The 13,112-nt window shown below is 44.5% G+C and overlaps 1 protein-coding gene across 1 annotated transcript; it reads left to right on the top strand.

Annotated features, from left to right (window-relative positions):
• The first annotated feature begins 165 nt into the window (after positions 1-165).
• Positions 166-5,105, top strand: LOC125525423 (benzaldehyde dehydrogenase, mitochondrial-like). The gene is made up of 11 exons (XM_048690442.1): positions 166-466; positions 1,653-1,790; positions 1,991-2,133; positions 2,226-2,379; positions 2,480-2,709; positions 3,276-3,365; positions 3,491-3,664; positions 3,772-3,909; positions 4,060-4,197; positions 4,318-4,379; positions 4,468-5,105. The coding sequence occupies exons 1-11, from the start codon at positions 358-360 to the stop codon at positions 4,739-4,741; spliced, it is 1,650 nt and encodes a 549-aa protein (XP_048546399.1). The 5' UTR covers positions 166-357; the 3' UTR covers positions 4,742-5,105.
• Positions 5,106-13,112: the final 8,007 nt, after the last annotated feature.

The following is a 13,112-nucleotide window of genomic DNA, read 5'->3' on the forward strand; positions in this document are numbered from 1 at the left end:
CCACCCATTTTTACGGGAAAAAGACCAATCATTCGTTCTCACTTGCGCACAGGAATTTTCTTTCCTCGCTGGAACCCCTCCTACCCACCACAAAAAGAAAAAAACAGAAGTGCCCCTATTATATCCTCCCAAAGTCCACATCCGAGCCTATTAAACCCCCTCGCTCTCGTCTCAGCAGCAACCCAAATCCCAGCCGCCACCATCACTGCTCCCCCTCTCTCCTCAGTCCCCACTACTCTTCCCACGCAGCTGGGGACGCCCTCCCATTTACTGAGCCAAGAGGAGGAGGGGAAAAAGAATTGATTGCCGATCCGGCGCAGACCAATAAATTGTTCCCGCCTCCGCCGCGAGATCATCATGGCTGCTGCCGCCACGAGGAGGGCCGCCTCCTCGCTCGCCTCCCGCTGCCTGCTCGCCAGGCCCGCAGCGTCGCCCGCCGCTGTCCCCTCCGCGCTCCGCAGGGCAGGTGCGTGAATTCATTGCTCCAGGTCCGTGATTATTCCCTCCGTATCTGCAGACTGCAGCGGCACCAGTAGGATTCTGTGACTGGTTTGGTGCCCGTAGTCCCTCCTTTCGCGTTCTTGGCATGGCCTTGTTTCAGATCCAGGCACGCAGGCTCACCCGATGATCCGAATCTCAGGGAGCTCTTCTGTGGCGCCTGCTTTCTGCCCCCTCCGATAATTGTCACTAGTTTAACGATACCCACGCTTAGCTACCCGTGGCACCACCAGTTAGTAAATTAGTATTCTTTCATGTCTGCTGATTGAAAGGTCTCAAATACAGTATTTAACAACTTTCCTTGGTTGGTTCATCCGGAGGAAACAATGATCTTGTGGCGTATCGCATCCGAATGCGATTTTAGCAGTCCCCGTCTTCAGGGAGAAAAAGCGAATGCGTATCCTCCTAGCTCTTGAATCAAATGTGACGTCCGCTCTGCGCCACCTATTTCTCGGCTAATGGAGCCTTTTGCGCTTGCGTCCAAGTAGCGCGCGTGTTCCTTTGGCTCGCTCGCTGTCATCAGTGGGCCGAGTTGTGGGCAGCGGTTTGGACTTTTCTGTCTATCGTTTTTCCTTTGGAGATAAGATTTTGCCCGACATGATAGGATATCTGCTTGTTTTTCTCCCGGTCGTTATCGGAGCAGTGGAAAACTGAGGTCATGATCTTCTGTCCATTTTCTGTGCTGCTCCTTCGCCGTAGATAAAAATCTGTGGTGCATTTTTCAAGGAGCTAGAAGAAATCGCCAGAAAATGCAGCCGGACTGTAGTATTTTTCCACGGTATTATTATTTTTCTGGTCATACATTACCGGGAGGAAAAAAAATATTTTTGTTAACTACTCCCTCCGTTCCTAAATACTTGTCTTTCTAGGCATTTCAACAAGTGACTACATACGGAGCAATGTAGTGCAAACTTGTTTTCCACAATTATGAATATAAGGGCTAAAACATGACATTTTGCTCGTCGCCAAACCTGATACCAAATCTGCATTCACCACGCCATCTTCAGTTTTACATTTGTTTTGGCACCAGATCAGATCCAACCATAATATGTGGACATGAGTGAATATAGTTGTTTATCAGGAAATCACCTCATCTGTTCCCACATTTCTCAAACTGCCACTTACTGTATGTGCATTATTAACTCTGGCTGCAGATGGTGCACGTGGATTGTTGCCAGGACTCCTTCAGAGGTTCGGCACTGCGGCAGCAGCAGAGGAGCCCATTTCGCCTTCTGTCCAAGTGGGCGAGACACAGCTCCTTATCAACGGCAAATTCGTTGATGCTGCATCTGGTAAGCTACTTCAGCTGAGCTGCTAATGAGGCTGGGCCCATGGGGCCAGTTCGGTGAGCTTCAGCTCTGCTTGAGCAGTATAGGCCCATAAACTGGAACCCTATAGGCTTCAGTTTTTGTTTTCTCATGCTTTTTTTCACGCACCATCATGTTTTTGTATGAGCTCAGTCAACTGACAATGTGCATCTGCATGTAATCAGGTAAAACTTTCCCGACTGTGGACCCTCGCACCGGGGAGGTGATTGCCCGCGTGGCCGAAGGAGATGCCGAAGATGTTGACCGTGCGGTTGTCGCTGCCCGCAAGGCATTCGATGAAGGGCCATGGCCCAGGATGACTGCCTATGTAAGCACTTCAGCTTGGCAGTTCTGTTCCTGTTGTAGTTTCATAGTCTGGGGTGATGATGCTCATAGGCTGCTGCAAATTTTCCTCTACAGGAGAGATCCCGTATTCTTCTGCGGTTTGCTGATTTGATAGAGAAACACAATGATGATATCGCTGCACTGGAGACGTGGGACAACGGGAAGCCCTATGAGCAAGCTGCCCACATCGAAGTGCCAATGCTTGCTCGGCTTATGCGGTACTATGCAGGTGAGAGCAGCTTACATCCTGACAGTAATAGATAGACCTAGCCAAGAAGTTAAACTCCATACATGACTAACAAAGATGCCATTTCTGCTGAAATATGCAGGCTGGACTGACAAGATCCATGGTCTCATCGTACCGGCTGATGGCCCTCACCATGTACAGGTGCTGCACGAGCCGATTGGTGTCGTGGGTCAGATCATCCCGTGGAACTTCCCACTTTTGATGTATGGCTGGAAAGTTGGCCCTGCTTTGGCCTGTGGTAACACTATTGTTCTCAAGACTGCTGAACAAACTCCTCTATCTGCCCTCTATGTTTCTAAGCTGTTGCATGAGGTTGGTGGCATGACCATTTCATAATTTTTTATTTGCTAAGGAGATTTATGTCTAGTTATTTCATGTTATTCTAACAGTTATTGGATTTACCATGGTTAAAATGGGATTTGATTTATCTGATAACCTTTTTGAATATCAAAGTGGGTTGTTGTTGGATTGCGTAGTACCGGGATTAGAAGGTGTGGGGATTAGTTTGGACCTTTTGGAACAGCTGATATAACAAATGCGTTACCCACTGTACGTGTTGAGTGATCTCTGAAAGCTCAATGGTATTTTATACAAAAGTTGCTTTGCTGCATAGTTATAAAATGCATAGCTGTTTTTATAAACTATCCAAGATCCAAATGATTCAAATTTCAGTGCATTCAGTTGCTAATTTAGTTATTTGCCAATGTAGCGAGCAATTCATCCTCACTTTAGTATAGGATACCAACGTATATCTGTCATTCTGTCTAAGGCTGTACTAGCATATTGTGTTTGACGTTTTACTAGTCTACAAGTAAGAATCTGTATGATCCTGCAAGTTTTACTGAATTTAACTGATCAGAGTTTGCATGATTAAATAGGCTGGACTACCCGAAGGTGTCCTGAATATCGTATCTGGTTTCGGTCCTACTGCTGGGGCTGCTCTTGCTAGCCACATGGATGTTGACAAGGTAAACCTACACATTCTATAATTTTCGCGTTATTGAGAGTGACCAGAAAACTTATGCAGTATGCATGTTTGTACGGTCCAAATATGAAATTCAATTTTCTCATAATAAGCATATACTCTATGCAGATTGCATTCACTGGATCAACCGATACTGGGAAAGTTATTCTTGAGCTATCTGCACGGAGCAATCTTAAGCCAGTGACACTGGAGCTAGGAGGCAAATCTCCTTTTATCGTCATGGATGATGCGGATATTGACCAAGCCGTTGAGCTTGCGCATTTTGCCCTGTTTTTTAACCAGGTGTGTATTGGAATTTATGTCAAAATAAACATGATATTAGATAAAGTATATTCAACCACTTTTTTTCCCTTCCTCTGAACACTTTTATCTCCATTGTGGACTTGTAGGGACAATGCTGTTGCGCTGGGTCTCGCACCTTCGTACATGAGCGTGTTTATGATGAGTTTGTTGAGAAGTCCAAGGCTCGCGCTTTGAAGCGTGTAGTTGGTGATCCATTCAGGAAAGGTGTTGAGCAGGGTCCTCAGGTACACATGTTGTTCCCTAACCAGTGTAATTTAAACATTTTCTTATGTGCGAAGGTTAATTAATTAGCTTTGTTGCAACGTCCACATTTCCTTCTAGAAGCTAAGCAGTAATTAGGATGACCTAACCTTGCAAATTCCTTTGGCTTCTAGATTGATGACGAGCAATTCAAGAAGATCTTGCGGTACATTAAGTCGGGTGTGGACAGTGGAGCCACCCTTGTGACGGGTGGTGACAAGTTGGGTGACAAAGGTTACTACATCCAGCCAACAATTTTCTCAGATGTGCAGGTGAGCTGAACTGCTTAACTAGTTGATATTACCACAAGATAGTATATTAGCACAAATTCTCTTACTGTCTGTACCACCTGTAACAACATGTGCTTAACGTTTATCATATGGTTGTTTCAGGATGGCATGAAGATTGCCCAAGAGGAGATATTTGGGCCTGTTCAGTCAATCTTCAAGTTCAAGTGAGTATTTCATAAAAACTCTGAACATTATCCAAGTAACCAAGATCGAAACCAAAACTCTCAAGTAACAATTGTTCTTTTTCAATAGTGACCTCAACGAGGTGATCAAGAGGGCGAACGCAAGCCAGTACGGATTGGCCGCAGGTGTTTTCACCAACAACCTGGACACGGCCAACACCTTGACGCGTGCCCTCAGGGCCGGGACTGTCTGGGTGAACTGCTTCGACATCTTCGACGCGGCGATCCCCTTCGGCGGATACAAGATGAGCGGCATCGGTAGGGAGAAGGGCATTGACAGCCTGAAGAACTACCTACAAGTCAAGGCGGTCGTCACCGCGCTTAAGAACCCCGCATGGTTGTGAGCATAGCGCACCTATGGTCCTCCTTGAGACTCCGGAGAACGTGAAGACTCGCGACAATTGAATGAGAAGAGGAAGATGATGATGATGACACCAACGAGGATCACTAATAAGCCCCTGCCTTCATGGGCAGCCAGCCACCGTCTCTAATAAATATCATATGTGATTTTCCTTTGTCAACCGTGGCAAGACATATATGTTGTAGCAACATTATGTTTATTATCGCCTGTTGGAGAAGTCTCTGGTTGCAGTAAATCTGGTTTTTTTTTTCAGTTCTTCTTCTACACATATGAAGCTACTGGTGTTCAATACCCTAGTTAATTCATGCCCTTGTTAAGCAGAGAATAAAGTTCTTGGTTTGGTTGAAGTTGCTAACTTCATTTAGCTGTTACCCTGCTGAAGTAACGGCGAAAAGATCAATGTGCTAGACAACCTCATTAAGCTGCTGGTACTTCATAACAATATATCCATGGCAACTGTGGAGGAACAAGTAGACAACCTTATTAAGCTGCTAGTACTTCATAACAATATATCCATGGCAACTGTGGAGGAACAAGTATGCAAATGCTGGCAAGTATGGAACCGAACAAACTAAAAGAATACTCCCTCCGTTCCAAATTACTCGTTGTGGTTACCATGACAAGTAATTTGAAATGGAGGGAGTACATGTGAACCAAATAATTGGTCTGTTCAAGGTGGCGACATACAAAAGTACTCTCGTACTAGCGATTTCAGGATTTGATTCTGCCACCAAACTGTGTAGTAGGTCCCAACTGGGCTTTGGTAGATCAAAGTGGTTGAACGACCCAGCAAAGGTTGACAAACAGGACCATAACCATGCATGAAAAGAGACAAAATTCCAACGATCGTCCCTGAACTCGCTGGCGCGTAACAGAAAAGTCTCCGAACTTAAAAACCACTCCAATATATGGTACTTATATCTATATCTATATCAATATAAAAAGATCCAAAGAGACAGACCAATTAATCTCGGGCATCAAATCATGTCAATCCAACGATCTAGACTGCTTCAATGTCGAGCGCTCAACATGTTTAGCGTGCAGTTAATTTCATGTCAAATATAGTGCTAATCACGTAATAACACGCAAATAATATCCTATTTAATATCCGCATGCACTTAATATACTTCCAAATTAACGTGCATTACACATACACGTTGACTATCAATACCAATATAAAAAGATCCAAATGGACAGATCCAAACCATCTCGACTGTGAAATCATGTTATCTAGCGGTTCAAATCGCTCCAATGTTGAGCACCAAACACGTTTAACGCTCTAATTACCCGCCACCGCCGTTGCTATAAACACATTTTGACTCAACGCTATCCCTTGAAATCTGCCATATAATTATATCCTATCATTCCCGCAAAAAAATAATTGATATTTTACCAAATACCAACGTGCAACAGATATATCTTATCTAATATAACGTGCAACCAATATCCTACCTAATATAAACGTGCATTGCACGTTTATTATTACTAGTAAATACACACGTGCAACGCACGTTAAATATTTAAGCAATATATTAATTGCACGTGGATTTTAGGTATGCTATTATTTATGTGTTAATCATGTGATTAGTGTAATATTTGGTATGATATTAATTGCATGTTAAACATGTTTAACGCTCGCCATTGGAGCAGTCTAGATCGTTGGATTAACTTATTTCGATGGCTGAGATCAGTTGGATCTGCCCCTTTGGGTCTTTTTATATTGGTATAGACTAGTCAATATAAAAAGATCTAAATGGGAAGATCCATACCATCTCGACTGTCAAATCATGTTATCTAGCGGTTCAAGCCGCTTCAATGTTGAGCACCAAACACGTTTAACACTCTAATTACCCACTGCCATTGGTTATAAATACGTTTTGACTCAATGCTATCCCTTGAAATCTATCATGTAATTAATATCTTACCATTCCCGCGAAAAAATAATTGATATTTTACTAAATACCAACGTGCAACATATATATCTTATCTAATATAACATGCAATTAATATCCTACCTAATATAAACGTGCATTGTACGTACATTATTACTAGTACATTTAAATACACAACATATATGGTCCTTCATACGATTCTGCGTACACTCGAGCGAACTCCTTGCTTCTATGGTTGATCTCATTCAACACCGTCGCGTAGGAGGTTGCCGCTCCCTTATTGATATTCGTTATAACCTCCAAGCGGTCAAAGGCAATCACCAACCTTTGAAGATTAAGATCCGGGGCAAGCGCGAGTTCCTCGTTGCAGGCTTGTATTTCTAAGTTTGTTGGATCAACAACACCATCAGAAAACTAAGTGTCCCTGCAAACAGCCGCATCCACACCCAAAGTACCATGGCAGGAAAGCCCGCCGTCAACATTAATTTTTGCAGCATTCCCCTCGGATGCTCAGATAAAACATTCCTATTCTAAGACCTCGTTGTTGGATCTATCAACTCCTCCGCAAGAGATGGTGGATTTTCTGATCGGGCACATATAGGACAGAGCTTGTAGTCTCTAGGCAACCAATTATCATGCCAGATATTTCTAGATGAACGGGTCCAATTCTCTTGATGAAACCCACCGGTAGGATATCTCTTTCCTATCGAACGCCACACCTGCGAGGGAGCCCCCCAATGTTTCATCCAACAGAGCACAATACTACAGGAACCAGGAATATGGCGGACGGCAAAGACCTTTGCCGTCAGCCAGCAGACGGCAAGACGTCCGGCTGAACAGGCTAGGGCAAAGGCTTCTTTGCCGTCTGCAGGCTGACGGCAAAGATACAAAGGCTTTGCCATCAGCCAGCAGACGACAAAGGGCATGGCTCTTTGCCATTTGCTGGCAGATGGCAAAGGCTGCTGGCTCTTTGCCATCTGCACCAAATAGACATTAATTCTGTTTTTTTCTTATATCAATTCATTTTCATAGAAAATCACACACACACACACATATCCCAGCTATTCTGCAACCCATTCCTAAATAAGCTATTCAGGAACCATTCCTAACTGCTCGAAAACAGATAAGCTAACTGTGCGTCATATACTAGTTAACTGTCGGTCGGACTTTTTCTGGCACTGTTTTTTCGCACTATTTTTTATCGTAATTTTTGAACCGTTTATCGGAATGATGCAAATGACATAGCATTGGATGGCTACTGAATAGGCGGAATTTCTGTATGTTGATCGTTGTCCCAAAATCCTTACACTTTTTAAACAAAATTCAAAAAACTAGAAATTCTTCAAACACGTTTTCGGTGTTTTTGTGAAAGAAATTTTCAAACCGTTTGTCGGAATGATGCGTATGATACACCATTGGAAAGCTATGGATTAGCCCGAACTTTGGTATATAGAACTCGTTTTCAGATTCGCCATGGTTTAAGAGTAGTTTTCAAAAAACTAACGATATTTTTGTCATTTTTTCTTGAACTGCTACAGTACATGCTAACTGCCCGAGCAGAATAGCTAACTGACGTATGACGACAGAGCTAACTATCGTGACTTAAGACACTTTTTTCTCTGGTTTTCTCGGATCAAGCTAACTGCCGGTATTGAAATAGCTAACTGTTGTTGATTGCGGCAGTTAACAACAAGTTAACGACAGGACTGAAGGTACTATTTTTTTCATGGGTCATTCCAACTGCAGGGCCTGAAATAGCTAACTGCCGGGACTGCGGCCGTTAAGAACTAGTGAACTGCTTGACTAAAGATATCAACCTTTTTCTTTCGTTCTTTTTTTTGCCAAGGTCATGCTAACTGCTCAAGGGCGCATGGCAGTTAAGTGTTCAAGTTAACTTCCACAACTCGCCCACTTAACTGCCATATGCAAGAAAAATTGGACTAACATTATAAAAAACTTTGTTATATTGTCATTTTTTTTGAACTGCTATAGTACATGCTAACTGCCCGACCGGAATAGCTAACTGACGTATGACGACCAAGCTAACTACAGCGAATTAAGACACTTTTTTTTCCTGGTTTCCCGGATCAAGCTAACTGCCGGTATTGAAATAGCTAACTGTCGAGGATTGCGGCAGTTAACAACAAGTTAACTGCAGGACTGAAGGTACTAATTTTTTATTTTTTATTATTTTCCCTGGGTCATTCCAACCGCAGGGCCTGAAATAGCTAACTGTCGGGACTGCGGCAGTTAAGAACTAGTGAACTGCTTGACTGAAGATATCAACTTTTTTTCTTTCGTTCTTTTTTTGGCCAAGGTCACGCTAACTGCTTGAGGGCGCATGGCAGTTAAGTATTCAAGTTAACTTCCACAACTCGCCCACTTAACTGTCATTCCTAAATAAGCTATTCATGAACCGTTCCTAACTTCTCGAAAACAGATAAGCTAACTGTGCGTCATATACTAGTTAACTGCCGGGCGAACTTTTTCTGGCATCGTTTTTTCGCACTATTTTTTATCGTAATTTTTGAAAAGTTTATCGGAATGATGCAAATGGCCTGCAGACCCGAGCTCGCTCGCTCCCTTCGGGAAAAGAAACAAGTTAGGAGGGGGTGGTTCCTAAATAAGCTTATTTAGGAACTCTAGAGGGGGGTTTCTAAATAGTCCCACCCTATATATATACACGGCTGCGCTATAGTAAGCGAGCGCGCATTCTTCTTAGCCTACGCTCCGGCCGCTCCTAATTAGGCGCGTGGGTCTCGCAGAGAAGGCTGTGCTCCACCGCTATTCTGGTTGAGGGTAATGAGCTTTATAGAAAAAGTAACACAATTAATTTTATTACCATGCTTCGTCGGATGTATTCCGTCTCTGTGGTGACTATTTATTGGCAGTAACGGGAATAGTAGGGATGATAATGGACGTGGATTGTTTACGAGACACTTAGTAATCGTTGGTTGGAGCCCTAAGCGTAAAACCTTGCTAGCATGTAGTAACGGATTACTACGCTATGATGGAGTCGATGGTAAAGCTAGACAAACCGGGGTAGTAATGCATTACTACAAGAGCTCTCTTTGTTGGGAAAAAATTTGAATGTAGTAACGGATCACTACGCTATGATGAAGTCAGATGGTAAACCTAGTAAACCAGGGTAGTAATGCATTACTATTTTTGCAGGTCCAATTACTAGATGGTAAACCTTGTAAGACCAGGATAGTAATGCATTACTACTTCTGCATGTCCAGTTACTAGGTGGTAACATCATTACTACTTCCGCAGACCCAATTTACTGGATTGTAGCAATTAATGGCTAGGCTGGGCTCTTTTACGATCGCCAATTAACGCTGGACCGAGCGTAGGCGTGGGAGGGATTGGGCATGCTAACTTGCGCATGGATCGTGACTCGTTACTATTGTTATTTTTTCAGAGAACAACGGGTCTGGTCGTAAGTTCATTACGGTTAATTTTATGGTCAAGCCCGCGCTTCGGCTAATTAGCGCGTGCAGCCGGTGGGTCGATGGGCGGCCGAAGCGCAGGCTAGGTTATAATGCGTGCACGCTGGGATTTATTCTAACAAGTGGTATCATGAGCAAGGTTTGAGAAGACTACAGAATTGATCTAGAGGATGAGAAGTGCTCGACATGGATCAACATTGTTGTTCGTATGAAGGTGGTCGCCGTAGAGCGACTTGTGCGGACGTGGACAGATCGGAGTCAGCATTTTCTGGAATAGCAATCGGAAGCGCAGCAGATCGGCGAAGCGTGGTCCAGGAGCGACTCGTACTAGGAACGTGTGGGCTGTGGCGTGCGCTAGGACGTGGCCCACTAGCTGGGAATCTGGGATCATGCGTGCAGTAGCAAGCAAGCCCAGGCGAGGCTGTTGTGCTATTGCAAGGACTAGCGGGCGTACAGGTTGACGAACGAGTTTGCGTATGGAGGCGCACAAGACCAGGGCCATATACAGCTAGGTACCGATCGAGATTTGTTTGAAGACAAAAAGGAGACTGAGTCTCCATGACACGAAGAGGCAGCAGTAGATCGAGTCCGAAATAAACATATCCATGTTTGTGTGCATCCATCTGAAAGCAAGAGGCAGGACAAAGCAATTAGCTAGCATGAGAAGAAGCCAAGGAGACAAGTTCACGTGAAGCGAAGGCTAGTACTTGGGCATCGCGCGGAAAGCTTGACTAATTTTTCACGGGTCAGCCGTATACAAAATCATGGTGTCAACGGGTACCGGGTTTGAGGTGGAAAAGTTCACGAAACTAGAAACCTTGGGTTATGGCAGACAAGGATGAAAAATTTGTTGGCACAATGGAGATGCTTGAAGGCGTTGCGGAAAGTCACGTTAGCTAAGATGGAATTATCATGTGATGGATGGAAATTCGCAGAAGACGATTTGGAAGCCTCGAGCGTGTCATACAGTCGAATGAGTTCGGCTGGGTCGGACTAGGCAGTCTGACGGATCGATGCAAGTCGGTTGGTACAGAAGACGGTGGTGGGATCGGCGACGAGGACATAGGAGCGTGATGCGATGGTGACTGACTTCTTGGCGTGGAAACACGTGGCGCAGGCCCCGAGGGCTTGTGCGACTTCGACAAGACTATGGCACGGGGTTGATTCAAGACGGTGCACACGGAGCTTGAAGTTGACGGGGCGCGAGGGTGGACTGATCATCTACCATGGAGTCATGTTGAAGGTGGAGCTGGATTGAGGGGCTACGGTGTAAGGATCCAAAGAATCGAAGCCTATTTCAGCTGGGAAAAGCGAGTGACACGCAGTTCGTACTGGAACCCAGTGGTCTGATGGAAGCGTGAAACTCGTCATCGGTCGGTGATGATCGGTGGTACTCTGCAGTGGGGGTTGAGTGGTGTGGGTTCGCGACCCTTGAGACTCAACCGGGACAGCGGAGGCTCGGCGCGGTAATAGTGGCGAGGCGTGCGGTATGCACGGGACATGGAGACGGTCCAGGGCTCTGGTGGTCATACATGTGATGAGACAACTGCGAATTTGACTCGGGGTGACTACAAGCAACGGTGAAATTCCTTCAAGTTTCAGACAGGCGGTCAAGAAAGGAGCGGTGATGTTGAGTTCAGGTAACTCTTATGTGTGACACCCAATATGTGAGTTGTTCACTTTCACGTAGGACAGTGATCAGTGTGTGATGACGTTGGACTGATACTCTGGAAGTTGGGAGCACTTAGAGTAACAAGGAACTTAATTTTGCTTGAGCGTTGACTGTGATCAAGAAAAGAAGGGACTACAAGTTGCAGGTGGAGTCACATGGAGTTATTGGAGCAGCAGCGGTACTCATGGGATAAACTCAAGTCCAATGTACATGGAAGTTTGACGCATTGACGAATTAAAGGTGGTGGAGAATATTCGCCAAGGTGGAGTTTGTTAGAGTTGTGTCGAATATAGTGTACAAGGTAGGTTACAGTTGGACTTGTAGTTGTATTGTGTTTAGATAGGATATGGAGTCGTGTCCTAGTAGGACACTTGTATCCTAGGCCTCTCATATATAGCGGGGGTAGACACACGATGTAACCTATGCCAACATAATAGCACCGGAACGCAGGGGAAGCCGGCGGCATGTGCCGGTGTCCAGGGCGACCGGGTGCGGTATTGTAGCGGTGTCATGGGGAGGAGCGCCCATAGTCAGGCCCTGGGGATGTAGCCATATCGGTGAACCTCGTTAACAAATCTCGGTGTCGTGCTCGAGTGATTGCTTGGTGTGTGTGTGTATATATATATAAACACTATTCTGATCACGGGATCAGAATAATATTCTAATCACAACCTGAACTGTCTGAGTAACGCGCATGGACTTCCCTCTGTACAAACCCGACCTTCGGGCTATCTTCACAACCGTGGCTTCCCCCGCGAATTATTCGGTTTAGTCATGTTTTATATGATGTTTGTGTAATCTAGAAACGTTTTTAACAACTAAATAGCGGTTTTAAATAGGAATCTCGCTCGTTGTCGGATTTTGCTCTCGGGTCGTGATGAAATTACGTTTTTTGCAATTTTACTGCCTGAGTTGTTCGACCTGAACTTCTCCGAGTGCTAGGTTGAACTTCCGCCAACATTGCCCAAATGGGGCTTGCGATATACCGTTGGAAAGCTATGGACACCAGTATCATGATCCAAGTTAAATTTTTGGCAAAATGTAAGTGGTTTAAGAGCAGTTTTGAAAACTGTTTTTTCCTCATACAAAAAACATGAATTGTATTTTCGATCGCATTTCTAAACCGTTTATCGGAATGAGGCAAAAAATATGGCGTTGGAAAGCTGCTGCAAAACCTCTCCTTCCACATGTTGAAAGTTTTCTCTAATTCCCTATCGATAAAGAGTAATTTGGAAAATCGTAGAATTTCACAAACGAAACACCCGAGTTTATATTTTCGATGCCATTTCTAAACGACTAATCCAATTGGGGAAAATAATATACCGTTGGAAAGCTTAT

The sequence above is a fragment of the Triticum urartu genome, chromosome 7 (genome assembly GCF_003073215.2).
Source record: "Triticum urartu cultivar G1812 chromosome 7, Tu2.1, whole genome shotgun sequence".
NCBI classification, from domain to species: Eukaryota; Viridiplantae; Streptophyta; class Magnoliopsida; order Poales; family Poaceae; genus Triticum; species Triticum urartu.

Coding starts and splice junctions, on each gene's coding strand:
- LOC125525423 (XM_048690442.1), top strand. CDS start 358: ATGGCTGCTGCCGCCACGAGGAGGGCCGCCTCCTCGCTCGCCTCCCGC. Junction 2,380..2,479: donor GCTTATGCGGTACTATGCAG/GTGAGAGCAGCT, acceptor TGAAATATGCAG/GCTGGACTGACAAGATCCAT. Junction 2,710..3,275: donor TTTCTAAGCTGTTGCATGAG/GTTGGTGGCATG, acceptor ATGATTAAATAG/GCTGGACTACCCGAAGGTGT.